This window comes from Mesoplodon densirostris, chromosome 9, assembly GCF_025265405.1.
Source record: "Mesoplodon densirostris isolate mMesDen1 chromosome 9, mMesDen1 primary haplotype, whole genome shotgun sequence".
Lineage (NCBI taxonomy): Eukaryota > Metazoa > Chordata > Mammalia > Artiodactyla > Ziphiidae > Mesoplodon > Mesoplodon densirostris.
In genome coordinates, this window is record NC_082669.1 from 54,283,906 (window position 1) to 54,297,736 (window position 13,831).

General features: G+C 40.3%; 1 protein-coding gene across 8 annotated transcripts in view; it reads right to left on the reverse strand.

Moving 5' to 3' along the window:
* Positions 1 to 13,831, reverse strand: part of DYNC1I1 (dynein cytoplasmic 1 intermediate chain 1) — a 343,604-nt gene that overhangs the window by 300,179 nt on the left and 29,594 nt on the right. For 4 of the 8 annotated variants that reach the window (XM_060108139.1, XM_060108135.1, XM_060108134.1 and 1 more), the window contains exons 2-3: positions 4,745 to 4,861; positions 2,995 to 3,033 (exon numbers count right to left, since the gene is read on the reverse strand). In XM_060108139.1, coding sequence (XP_059964122.1) covers positions 2,995 to 3,033; positions 4,745 to 4,852 — 147 coding nt within the window. In that variant the 5' untranslated portion in view covers positions 4,853 to 4,861. The remainder of the gene's footprint in view (positions 1 to 2,994; positions 3,034 to 4,744; positions 4,862 to 13,831) is intronic. The other 4 variants (XM_060108140.1, XM_060108137.1, XM_060108136.1 and 1 more) reach the window with 1 other exon arrangement.

The window sequence follows — 13,831 nt, forward strand, 5'->3', positions numbered from 1 at the left end:
GCCAGACACGGTGCAAAAATAGCACACCCGAACTCCACCTACAATGTGTCACTCCCACGATACAAGGTGTCTCTACAATCATTCTCTGCCTTCTGCCTTTTTTAATTCTTAAGGAAACAGACAATATAATGACAAATATTAGTAAGGATAAATGTCCATCTAGACGTAACAGAAGCTTAGGAAAGCTATCAACACTCAAAGTTGACCAGGAAAAATGCAAAGTTAGGTAACTGGGACTTATTGGAAATAAAGGCAACTAGCACCTTAAACTAAACAATGTGTTACTTCATCCAAGGCAGTTATACCAAGCCCTAATCATGAAACCTCTGGTTTTTCCCAAGTAAATACTACAGAGTCCTAATACATTTTAATGACTCAACAAGGAGTTTTTGCATACTAGTAATTTAAAATATGCTCGGTGTCTCTCCCAGCAAATGGTATTTCTGTTTGTGAAGAGTCATCACAGCTGAGACCCAGAGAGGGTATGTGAAGAAAGAAAATTTGTCAGCCGAGAATTGTCAGTCATTTTTCCAAAGACAGCTGCATAGCTGTTAGCCGAACAAGTGAGGAAAGGTCGGGAAGCCTCTGTCCATCTTACCTTGCAGCAATTTGGCAGAAGGCCAAGGACAGGACGAAATTTCAGGGTGGCCTCATTAAGCACACCTCATTGCTTTAAAGCCAATTTTTCATGACATTGGCTCTGTGTCTTAAATGGTGACCACTATATTTATTTTAAAATCAGATTTCATCCATAATACCACAACCAAAAAAGCAGTTGACATCCAAAGACGCAGAGAGTGTAATTTTATACATGTACACAGTTTTCTGGATTCTGTAGAGACAACCAACCTGGGTGGTCCCAATTCACACTAGTTTTCAGTCCTGGCAAAAAACTGTCACTCAGATTAGCATTAAAGAACATTTCGTTTCCTTTTTATTCTAAACTTGTTTTATTTAAAATATAAGCCTAAATAAAGTTTGAAAATATCAAACTTATAAGCTTAAGGCTATTTCTAACTCTCTACAAACAACACAAAAACTGGAAAATCTTAAACTTAGGAGTCAATGACCATGGCCAGTTAACTAGAGCATCCCACAGACTCGGGATCTGAAGCTTCCAAGGAAATTTGCAGAAAAAAATTGCGGTCCTTGGAAAGAATGTCTGTGGCCAGCATCTCAGACCTGCCCTAACTAGTTTAAGTGCTCATTCATTCATTCACTCGTTAATTCTATAACCCTTTATTGAAGTCCTACTATGTGGCAGGATCTGTGCTGGACATTGACTCAGTGATGGAAAAATACAACCCTGTCCCCAAAAGCTTGTGCTCTATTAGGAGAAAAAGACAAATGAACAGGCAAATGGTGCTAAATAATTTGATAAGGTCAAGGATAGGGTACAGGACTAACTCAGTCATGTGTTAGAGAAAGGTATTAGAGAAGGCTTTCCAGAGGAAAAGACATCTGAGATGAGAACTGCAAGACATGTGGTTAACAGAACAGCAAAAGCCAAGGGAAGAGAATGTTCATAACTTCCTGTCAACAGAGAGCATGGCCCATAAGGTGTAATGTAAGAAGCTGAGTCTGCCTGTAATGTGGATTTAGGGAAAAAGGAGATGGAATGGAAAGGGGAGAGCTACTGTGCCTGTCTAGGACCCATGATCAGTGTAAGCTGGAGACGGGGTGGTGAAAGAATGACCCCAGGTTTCTGATTTGGACAACTGGCTTGGATGGAAGAGGGGGTCCTTCCTGAGACTGGAGATAAAGGGGGACCACTTCTGAGGCTTAGCCCCCAGGGGCATAAGAGCATTTGAAAAAGAAGGATCGGAAGAGATTATTTCCAGGTTTCTTTCAGCTACAAAATGCCATCATCCCAGGAAACTAGGGGCCTTGAATTATAAGACCCTTCTAATAATGGGGCATTTTTGAATAATGGCCTCCCTAGCATTGATCCGGACGAATGTATGCAGCCGTTCTACGGGCCCCATTTAGGGCCCATCTCAGGAGCAGAGTAACAGCTGTTTCTCACCAACCAGGTCCTCTGCCTCTTTCACTGCTCTCCATCATCTCCTTGGACCTTCACAGAACTCCATGAGGAAGGGCCCGCTCTTCTCTCCGTTTTACAGAAGGGAAACCAGGTTCAGAGAGGTCCCAGACTCACTCAAGGCCATTCTGCAAAGGGCAGAGCCAGGTTTCCTAGCCACATTCAACTTGAAAGCCTCTGTATAACCACTGGGTTCTACTGCCTCTGCCTGACCACACTGGCTTCTCAGAACAAACCAAGTCATCATAGTCTGACCCAAGGAAAGATCTTTTGTGGGGGAGGTGGGCTGTAGAGGGACAGGACTGAAAGCCAGGACACACCTCAGGATGATGCAGTGCAGTGGATCCCCAAATCTGGTCCTATTTAGATATTTCAAATCAGAGACTCTGGGGAGGGGAGGCTGGGATTCTGCATTGCCATGGGACTCCAAAGAGCAGAGTCAGGCTTCAACCACCCTGTCAATTTAGAAATGAGGAAACTAAGACTATGTACAACTTTAATTCCAGAACTAGGTAGAGGTCCAGGAAGGCCCAGAGTCCAGGTGTTCCACACGCTCCACCACCTGCCGTCCCCAGTCTGCCAGGGCCCTGTCTGTTGCCTAACAAGCTAAATCCCCATCAAAGCTGCGTGGTATAGGAACAAAAAGGGTGGCCTGTTTCTACCAGTCTTGTTTGCCTGTAATTTCCCCCCAAAATGTGTAAAATGATGAGGATGAAGCAGACAGCATAATTTGGAACCAGATTTCCCATATCACTTCGCATTTTGTGGTAATTCTATGGAATTCAAGTTGGATATTAGAATGTCAGTTTAAAAGGAAACCGGTTATTAGTAAAGGATAACAGGTGCTTTAAAACTACAGTAAGTGTTGACATCTGAAGGAAAGGGAGCATAATAACTTAATGCTTTTTTTGGCTGTGCATGGAAACGAATAGCCATTCCTTGTCAATTCTCACCTCTACTTCACTCAAGACTGCATATGTAACAGCAAAGATCTGTGAAGGAAAAACATTACGCTCACTGTCAAGGACAAATAAACTATGACATCAATCAAAGTGTAATGGTACCAAGAGAAGCAAGATACCAGAAGGCTAGAGAACAACTGCAGTTATGTTTTACTTTGTTGGAAAATAATTGTTAGAGACCTTTTTACCTTGTTCTCCCAGCCTTATAGTGTGAAATAGCACTTAGCTTGTAAGGCATCAAAACACATTCTTCTTTTCGCTTAAAGAAAAACTCTGGGGCTTCCCTGGTGGCGCAGTGGTTGAGAGTCTGCCTGCCGATGCAGGGGACGCGGGTTCGTGCCCCGGTCCGGGAGGATCCCACATGCCACGGAGTGGCTAGGCCCGTGAGCCATGGTCGCTGAGCCTGCACGTCTGGAGCCTGTGCTCCACAACGGGAGAGGCCACAACAGTGAGAGGCCCGTGTACCCCCCCCCCAAAAAAAAAAGAAGAAGAAAAAAAAAAGAAAAAAAAAAAAAGAAAAACTCTGAGTAGGAAAGCAGCTCTGGTTTGTATACACACAAGCATATCACTCTGTATGTAGTTTCCTTCTTAGAAAACTACTCAAAAATATCTGTGGCATCTGGTTTTTGTACAAGATGTGGGCTATTTCTACACCACCACAACAAACTGGAGAATTAAAAATAAACTATTTGTTGGATTCTGATAGTAGAAAAAAACATGATAGGGCAGCAAGGCATTGAATTGGGAATCAAGGGTCCTGGATTTGGTTCTAGCAGGCAGAAAAGCTACATTTCACCTCTGGGTTTCTGCTGCTTTGTTGGCATAAAGAAGGGCCTTAGTGGAAGGGCTCTAAAATCTCTAGATTTAACGTCTCACATAGCAGGGTCTACTATACTATCCACCCCCTTACCAAAGGAGAAAAATGCAGCTTTCCCTTTACCGGACCTAGGATTCTTATTTACCCTGAAAAAAATATACATTTAAGAAATCATGGTAGTGGGATGAATTGGGAGACTGGGATTGTCATATATACACTAATATATATAAAATAGGTAACTAATAACCTGCTGTATAGCACAGGGAACTCCACTTTGCTGTACAATAGAAACTAACACAACATTGTAAAACAACTGTACTCCAATAAAAAAATTTTGTTTTAATAAAAATAAATAAATGGATGGAAAATACTTTTAACTTTAAAAAAAAAAAAAAGAAAAGAAATCATGGTAATCCACTGGCATCATTGTCTATTTTTCTCCTAAAATGTTCTGGCCAGTAGTTTTTTTAAAACCTTCCCTTGACATTAACACTTATTAAGTAGTAACTATATCCTAGGTATTGCTAAGTGCTTTATAAGATTAACTTTTTTAATCCTCATGATCAGACAAAATAAACACACTGCTATTCCCATGTTAAGCACAGGGAACTGAGACACAGAAAGGTTAAGGAATTTCTAACAATAGCATATCACAGACCACTTTCAGGGTTCTATTCAAGTCTAGGGTAAACCAGGGGTTTGGGACCTCTGGACCAAATGCTATCTACCATTTATGTGGTGCCTGGCCACTACATGGCAGATGTCAATGACTTTACTACTCTGAGTATGTAGACATCACTCATGTTATTCAGGTATTGTAAAAGCATTCGTTTACAGGGTCCTCTTTATCCGTATGACTAGCCTCTCAGAATCAAGTGATTCTCCTTTCCCCCTACCCCCCAACACCCAGCACCCAGTACTTACCTCTTTCTTTTTCCTCTCCTCTTCCTTCCGTTTCTTCTCTTCTCTTATCTGTGCTAAGCGCTGTTTTTTGCGCTCTAGCTCAGCTTTTAAGTCACTTTTGTCAGACATGTTGGTTTCCTTGGAGCAAAAGAGGAAAAAAAGTGACTATACACAAACAACTTCTCACTATTATCATCGCAAAAATCATTCAAAAGGAAATCAAGCTTGAAAATAGAACTTTCTGGCAATAACAGATTGTATACCTTAGCCTCTGCTGATGAATCAAATAAGTTAGATCTGGTCTCCTTCTATATAAAATCTTCCCTTTTCATGTACACATAAATATTTGAAAAAATACAATGTTATAGTCTATTCTGGTCTGAAGAATAATAGCAACTTACTTCAGAATAAGTAACACATTTTCTGTACAAGTTTCTTAACAAGTAAACAAAAAGTTAATAATAAGAGAATCAAAAAAGAACCATCACCATGACTTCCAATTTAGACGACAATGGACCAATTCATCCCCACACTGAGAAAAGAAAATAGGCTGTCATAAACTCTTAGACACATGCCCTGATCAAATTTCTATGGGCTCAACAAACATTCCTCCACTGAGACTGGGCACATGGAGATTTCATTTTGCCTAATATTATATGCATCAGGGAAGACAGCCACTGAAGACCTAACATGTTAATCTTTTTTTCCTGTAAAACTCCTCCTGAACTGTCACAATTAATTTCATCTCCAGTACAAACCTATTTCTATAAAACTTTCATTTGCATACTGAATGCAATATTGCTTATCCTGGCACTTTCCCTTTTCAAAGCAAAAGATATTTGTGAACACATGAATGAGGAGACAACACCATGGCAAGTTCTTGGGACAATTTATCTGAACAAGATTTTTAATGTTAATGGTGATGATGATCTTAGTGGTGACGGTGCCAGGAATTTCAAATAAAATGAGTTTGGAGAAGATTCTCACCAATCACAATGATTATATTTGTCTCTTTTCTGCTCCCAACTGAAAACTAAGAAAATGGAGACACTGAGACATGAAGAACTCTTCTCTGACCCAAATTCTTAAAATAAAGTAAAAAAAAAAGAAAAAAAACTAACCATAAATGTCACAAGTATTCATTTGCATATTACTTGTATGCAACTATGATGAATATATAATGTGTCCCTGAGTAGATGACAAAGTGAGGGAAGGCAAAAAAAAAAAAGCACACAAAAAGCAATGAAAAATCCTCAAACTTACTGTCACTGTCTTTACAAGGTAATCGAGAACCTGCAGTCACCCTAAGAGACTTTCAGATGAATACACACAGCTGGGAAGTGTACTGTTTTCCTACTGTCCTACCATACACATTCTTGCTCATAATGTGATGGCAAAGATTTGTGAAATAATAGCAATAATCATTATGATAATCAATCTCTGCTATTCATGATCATGCTCTTCATTTTTCAACAAATATGTGTTGAATATTTAATCTGTGCTAGGCATTCTCTAAGGTATCGAGTACGAAGATGAGCAGAGCCAGATTCTTTCCTTCAAGGGGTACATAACTCAACTTTGTGAGCGTGTGGTATGGCTGGAAATGCTCCCTGAGAGATTGGCTTACTGATTACTGAGTGCCAGATACTTTACATTTATTATCACATTTAATTACAACAATCCAAGGGGACCAATATTATTATGAATGCCTTTTTCAGAGATAAAGGAGGCTCAGCAAGACCTAAGACTGCATAGTCCATACATGGAAGGACTTCAATTCAAGCATGTCCGTGCTCTGCACTACTACACTCCACGGACCGCCAACATACAAGTTCAGAGGGGATGCAGAACAAGAGAATCATCAAGATCTGGTGGAGTGGGCGAGGGTGAGCTTTAAGGAAGAAGTGAAATTTGAACTGGATATGGAAGGAGGTCAGGAACTAGCACAGGAAAGGGAGATAGAGACACACAAAGGCCTGCAGAAGAGAGAACCAGCAGGCTGTGTACAAGAGACGCAGATGAATCCACGTCAAGAAATACACACTTTAGTTGGTAAGAATGGACCTGTGGAGGCAAGTGGCAAAGACTTGAAAATACAGAAAAGTGAGTTCCATTGGGTGTAAAGAGGGTTGGGAAATCAGCAGCTCTTTGAAAGAGAAAGTGACAAAACAAAAACAGAATACAAATTTGCTTAAGCCTATTCTTGTCCCTGCCTGGGAAACAGATAGGAGCAGAAACTAGAAATACGCAAGCTGCGGGGAGGCTGGTGCCAACACCTATCTGGGTCGACTGCACCTGCACCGGGATGGTAGGTGAATGTACAGACAGAATGTGCTGGGAATGTGGACTGAAGAGAGCCCAGACAAGAAGGAAGACATGACCCTTGGTAGCCTTTAGATGTGGAAGCAAATGAGAAAGATTCAGTAACAATTCAACTTTGAGACTGTCAAGAGGATGTCAGTGAAACTGGGACGAGAAGGCAAATAAGGAAGTGATGAAAAAACTTTCAGTGTGTCATAATTTAAGTGTCAACAGGACTTCTGAGCAGAAAGAACGTAGAGATACAACACTGCAGGTGGGATGAGAAGCTGGATGGGGACTGGGGCTGTGGAATGGAGCGTGAAGTCTCCTGCCAAGGCCTATTCAAACCTGAGTCACAAATTCATTGTCCTACAGGTGCCAAGTAGATAACTGAGGAAACAAAGCAGTGACTGAGGCCAGCCAGAGAGGAAACATTCTGCCTGCAGGAAGCAGCTCTATCCGGTTCCAATTTGATGGTTGACATGGAAGAACGTGGACCCAAGCAGTTAGATCTGATTTTTTCTCCAAGAGAAGCCATAGAACTGATAAAAGTAACATTTACCACTAAAACACTGTTAGCCAGTAATTTTCAACACCAAAAAACCTGACAGGAGAAAACTAGAACCTAATTCCAGAAGGCATCTGAGAAGTTACATATATTCTTCCCCAATGGGAGCCAATCTGATCTCTGTTTTTGATATTTTTCTGCTGTCAAAAACGAAATGTCTGATCAGAAAAATTACTGTTAAAGCAATAATTGTGTCATCCTATGTTGAAAGCAGCCAGTGGAAACTTCTTAGAAAAACTTTAGAATTCTCTAAGAAGTTTCCCTCTCCTCCACATTCCCTAACTTTTATCTCCCTTTCCCAGTCCATCAAAAGTATCTGGCATGACTTCAGTTACATATTATGGTTGTTAAAGAGCAAACCATGTAACAGAACATCCTGTATTTGTTGTGATTTTCTTGTGAAGGACTTCATTCAACAGTGGGAAGTAAGGTGTATTCTCAGTACATTTCTGCAAAGGGCAAAGGTCTTCTTAAAACTGATAAATTTGTCTAACAATGTTGGTCATTTAAGTTGGTGTTACCAGCCATAGAGCCAATATTTTATTTTATTTTTTATTTTTATTTTTTGCGGTACGCGGGCCTCTCACTGTTGTGGCCTCTCCCATTGTGGAGCACAGGCTCCGGACGCACAGGCTCAGCGGCCATGGCTCACAGGCCTAGCCGCTCCGCGGGATCCTCCCAGACCAGGGCACGAACCCGCGTCCCCTGCATCGGCAGGCGGACTCTCAACCACTGCGCCACCAGGGAAGCCCCCAATATTTTAAAAACAAACAATAACACCAAGGGAACTTAATAAAAATTATGTTACATAGTGACGTTTCAAATAACACTTCACTTTTTAAAGGCAGTAGAAGCACAACGTTAAAAGACAGCTATAGAGAGTACCTTCCACTTATTGATTTTTGATCTATTCCAAACTAGACATTTTGCATCCACACCTGGGAGAATCAGAAGTCTCAAGAGAACACCTTGTAAAGGGTTTGGAAAGTACACATTAGAGTAAATGAATGGGCCTTTACACACAGTGAAATGGCTTAAATAGTGGCACTAAATGCAGTGTCAGCACTGAACTCCACAGGCTTTCCCGGGGGGGCTTGCCAGTCTGACCCACTAAATCTCCCTGCGCATTAAACAAAGCAAATCGAGGAACAAAGAATGGAGGACATGAGTTATAGAGCTTCCTGGGGCTAATGTAGGTCATTGCAAAGGCAATTTTGGTGCTCCCAGTTTAAGAAAATAAGAGTCAAAGCTACCTGCTGCTAATTATTGTTCACTTGCTGCACACACATAAAAAGCTGGTCTCTTTCATTTACAAATGGCAAGGGGTCAAGTAGATAAATCAAACCCACCTCTAGGTGTATATCGCCTCCCTGTCTGATCATCCACCTACTCTCCCACCCACCAGCCAACTACAGCTCAACTCTACCCTGGCTTAGGAACACTTACAGCTGTCTCGCCCCAGCTCCATGCATGCCGGGGTCAGCTGATGCACTGTTTATGATGCCTGCCCAGCTCTCCTCCTAGCAGAGTCCCATGTTCTGAATTTGCTTTCCAGGGTGACATTCCTTTTGCCCACATTCTCTCACAACCTACCTGCACTTGCCCGATTCATGCTCCTATTCCCTCCCACGTCTGCATCTCAGCTCTTGCTCTCCTGCAAGTTCACCAGCTATCACTGAGTACAATCCAATGTCACCTCTTTTTTTTTCTTTTCTCATCCTCCAAATTACCCCTACCTGACAACAGAAATCTCAACAGCTACTCCATTTACTCTGGACTCCATACCCTAATTCCCAATTGTAACTTTTTTCAAATTTAAACTCCCTGCTTCTGATTTCCCTCTGTTCCCCTGGTTCACCTTATATCCCCTTGTTTCACTATGACTCATCTCCATCCATCCTCCCAAGTGTTTCAGTTCTCACATCTTTTGTTTCAGCCCATCTTTGAGCTCAGTAAGCTGCCATCGTTATCATCCAAGTAAATGAATCAATATAAGTCAAGAGCTTAATACTGTGCCTGGCAGATATTAAACACCTAAGAAAAGTTGTTTGGCCTCTTCCTCCTTCTCTTTCTGCCCCTCTTCCCCCTTCTTCCTCCTCCTCTTTTTCTACTATTATTATTACTATTACTATTTTTTACCCGGCAAACTCTTTCCCCCAACTCCACCCTAATTCAATATCCAAAGCCATCACTCGAAATTCACTGCAAAGGATCTAAACCTAAAAAAAACTAACAAGGGCCTCCCTGGTGGCGCAAGTGGTTGAGAGTCCGCCTGCCGATGCAGGGGATACGGGTTCGTGCCCCGGTCTGGGAGGATCCCATGTGCCGCGGAGCGGCTGGGCCCGTGAGCCATGGCCGCTGAGCCTGCGCGTCCGGAGCCTGTGCTCCGCAGCGGGGGAGGCCACAACAGTGAGAGGCCCGCGTACAGCAAAAAAAAAAAAAAAAAAAACTAACAAAAAACAAACAAAACAAATCAAGCTCACAGACACAGGGAACATATTGATGGTTCTCAGAGCTGGGGGTGAGGGAATGAGTGAAATGGGTGAAGGTACAAACTTCCAGTGAGAAAACAAGTAAATCATGGGGATGTAACGTACAGCATTGTGACTACAGTTAATAACACTGTACTGCATATTTGAAAGTTGTTGAGAGAGTATATCTTAAAAGTTCTCAACCCAAGAAAAAAAATTATATAACTATGTATGGTGACAGATGTTAAACTAGACTTATTGTGATCATTTCACAATGTGTACAAATGTCAAATCATTATGTTGTACACCTGAAACTAATATAATGTTTTATGTCAATCATACCACAATAAAAATAAATTAAATATTAAAAAGTTACAGTGAGAAATACATTAAAGGTATAGCATGCTTCTCAATCTAAATGGGTTACAAAATGGAATGCACGTGGTTAAAGAGATGTGACTCGAAGAAAAAACTATTTTTAAAGAATTAAACGTAGTCATTTAATAGTAGTAAAATTCTTCTCCATTTTTCTGTTGAACATAGGGATTACATATCAAGCTGTCCCAGGCAGGCATCCTCCCCTATCTTACCCACTTCCCCCAGAATGGAGAGGCACATGGAGAAATGGTTTCTTCTCTAGTTAAGTTAGTTACAGGGAGGGTCACTCCTGCTGTTCCATCATAAAAATGTCTCACGGTCCTAAGTCTCAAAGAGGAAAGAACGTAGAGAGGAAGGAAGGAGGAAAACACGAGAGAACAACATGGACACTCAGGAAGGTAAAAACAAAAGTCATCTCACGCCTGCCCTTTTCTTCTCAATTCACCCTGCAACTCCTTCAGATTTCTTACTCCACACACATCCATAAAGAAAGGAAAATGCTCGACTTTTCTTGAACCCAACAATGAGACCCGTCACCTTCATTTCCATTTCTGCACATATGGTCATGGGATAGTTTGATCCTGTTTAGAACCAAGCGTCTAACAGAGAAGAAGCAAAGGGTTTAGCTCTGTTTACACAGCTGCCAAGCAACAGAACCTCCTGAGGTTTAGCTTTTCAACCATCTAGATCTCTATTTCCTTTCAGTTGTCTAAGTTGGCAGCAGTTTGAGATTCCATTTCTAATGCTGGCATATGCAAATGTATTTTTAAGCTTAAAGTCAGAATCCTAGGAGGTTTAAGGCATTGCCCAGCTGTTTCCAGACGCATTGAAAAAACTACCTAGAAACAAGTTCTCTTTTCCTGCCTAAAAACAGTTGTTCCTGTCAGCTCTTCACTATCAGCTATTGAACTTTTCATCTGCCACTAGGTACATGTAAGAAATTTGATCTTTCACAACCTCCTTCCACCCTGCCTGGCTTCTTATACAATATAGCTGCCTCCTTCCACTTGGATGGGAGGCCAAGGGATGAATGGGACCACAACCATTTTTACAGCTGTATCACACTGTCAATAAAAAGAGGGTGAGAGAAATCTCAGAGGGAGCTGGCTACTGAAAGATGTGGGAGGGTTATATGCTAAATTTGTATAGCCATCAGTATACTGGGAAAACAAACATTTTGATAAAATCCATCTCATGGGGGGTGCCCAGGCCTCGTCTACTCGTATTGTAGATGAGTTCTCAAACGTTTGGTCTCAGCATCCCTTGAGACTCTTAAAAATTATTAGTGACCTCAAAGAGCTTTTGTTTATGTGGGTTATATCTATTAACATCAACCATGGTAAAAATTAAAACTGATAAAACTTTAAATACCTAATAATTAATTCTATAATAAAAACACTAACCTTTTACTTAACATAAAACTTTTATGAAAAAATAGGCACACTTTCCACGACAAAAAGAAATCATAACAAGAGGGTATTTCTTTTATATTTTCACTTCTCTTTTTAATATCTAGCTTAAAAGAAGTCAACTGGATTCTTACAGGTGTTTGTGCATTCAATCTATTGTGATGTGCTATTTTAGTTGTAAAGAAAATCTGGTCTCACATGAATGTGTATTCTGAAAAACAATGAGTATTTGAATAGCCTCTCGAAGTAATCTTTGATATTACACCAAAAATCAACAAATGGCAGTTTCTGAAAGTTCAGTTGCAATCTGAACATGAAACCACACCAGTCAATGAACTTTTTTTGTACTTTGTTACATTAAAATCCATTGATCTGTTTTAAACTTTGAATGAATCTTTTATTCATGTATGATTTTATAACATTATGCATTGGTTATTTAGAAAATTATGCAGACTTCTCAAATATCAACACATTCCATTGTACAACATCCAAAAATCACATTTGGTACTATCATTACCAAACTCTTCAGAAGGGTCTTTAGGTATGGTAAAGCTGTACAACTCATGGTGGCAAATATAAGTTTCCCAAAACTCTAATTTTTGCTTGAAGCTCAAATTTTATCATTAGCAACAAATATTGTCAACTGTGTTCTTGAAGTGGCAAGCTCACATCATTGATTTTTCAGAAAATTTCTGCCAAATAACCAAGCCTAAATAACCATGGTTTGTCTATGAATTGTAGTTTCAAGTAAAAAATAGTGTTTCTTGAAAAAAGGCAGCTAATTTAGCTCACAACTCAAACACTGCACAAATGCTTTTCTCTAGACAACCACTGGACTTTGGTAAGCAGCAGAAGTGCCTTATATGCCCCCGTTTGTCACACAGAAAAGACGTGTGCTCAAGGTTAGAGATTTAATGTAACTAGTATTTTTTTTCCGCTTCATGAAGGATACTCTTAAGTGAAACTATTTGTCTTTTTAGCTGCAAGTGTGTGGCGGTGAGGTGCGACACCACTACTAGGAGCGTGGTGCCCTGTCTCAATTCACGCTAAGGTACTAGCAGTTTGACCTACCATCACTTTCACACAATCCTTGCAAATGTCAATACAGTGAAAAAGACAAAAAACATTTGAGCATTATTATGAAAATAATTTTGACCTTACAGACCCCTGAACACACCTTGGGATTCACAGGGATCCTCAAACCACACTTTGTCTTAATCTACTTCTGATAAGATGGAGTTGATTCTAAAGTCTATAGAGACATTTACTTAACAAAATTTTGCTAAGAGTTTATATTGGCAACCTAAACAGAGGGGGTTAGAGCTCTTTCTTTTGCAGAAAAGAAAAAGTAAAAGATAACAGGAATAAAATCACTGAGCATAGAAAATTCAGATTAAGAGTCAAGAAACTACAATGATTTAGAAATATATTTATAATGATTTAAAAATACCAGGAAGATCTAAGACGTCTGGATACATCATTAGAAAGACTGGATTTAGGGAGATGAGGCCTTGAAGAAAAGGTTCCATAGAGCTTTGTGTGAAGGATTTCTTATTCCTCACTTGCCTACACCAGGTAATAGGTAAGGAAGACAAACTAAGAAGCCTTCTCTCCCTCCCCATTCTCCTCCCCCCATAACACACACACACACACACACACACACACACACACACACAAAATTAATGGGTCTTCTTCGCCTTGCGAAGTGAGTGAACTAAGATGGTTGTTAATAAAGTGAAGGCTTCTCTGTTATATGAAAAGTTTTTATTCTTTTAATTTTGCTGCTTTCACAATTACAATTACACATGTTTGTTTCAAGATAAGAAACTTTAAAGATTACATAATCCAGTACCAGTATTTCACCCATAAACAGGGAAATTGAGCTGCATTTATCTAAAGTGTACAACTATTAAGTGGACGAGTCAGAACTGGAAACACCAAAACTCTTTATTTCTTGAATATTTTTCATTAAACAATGCTT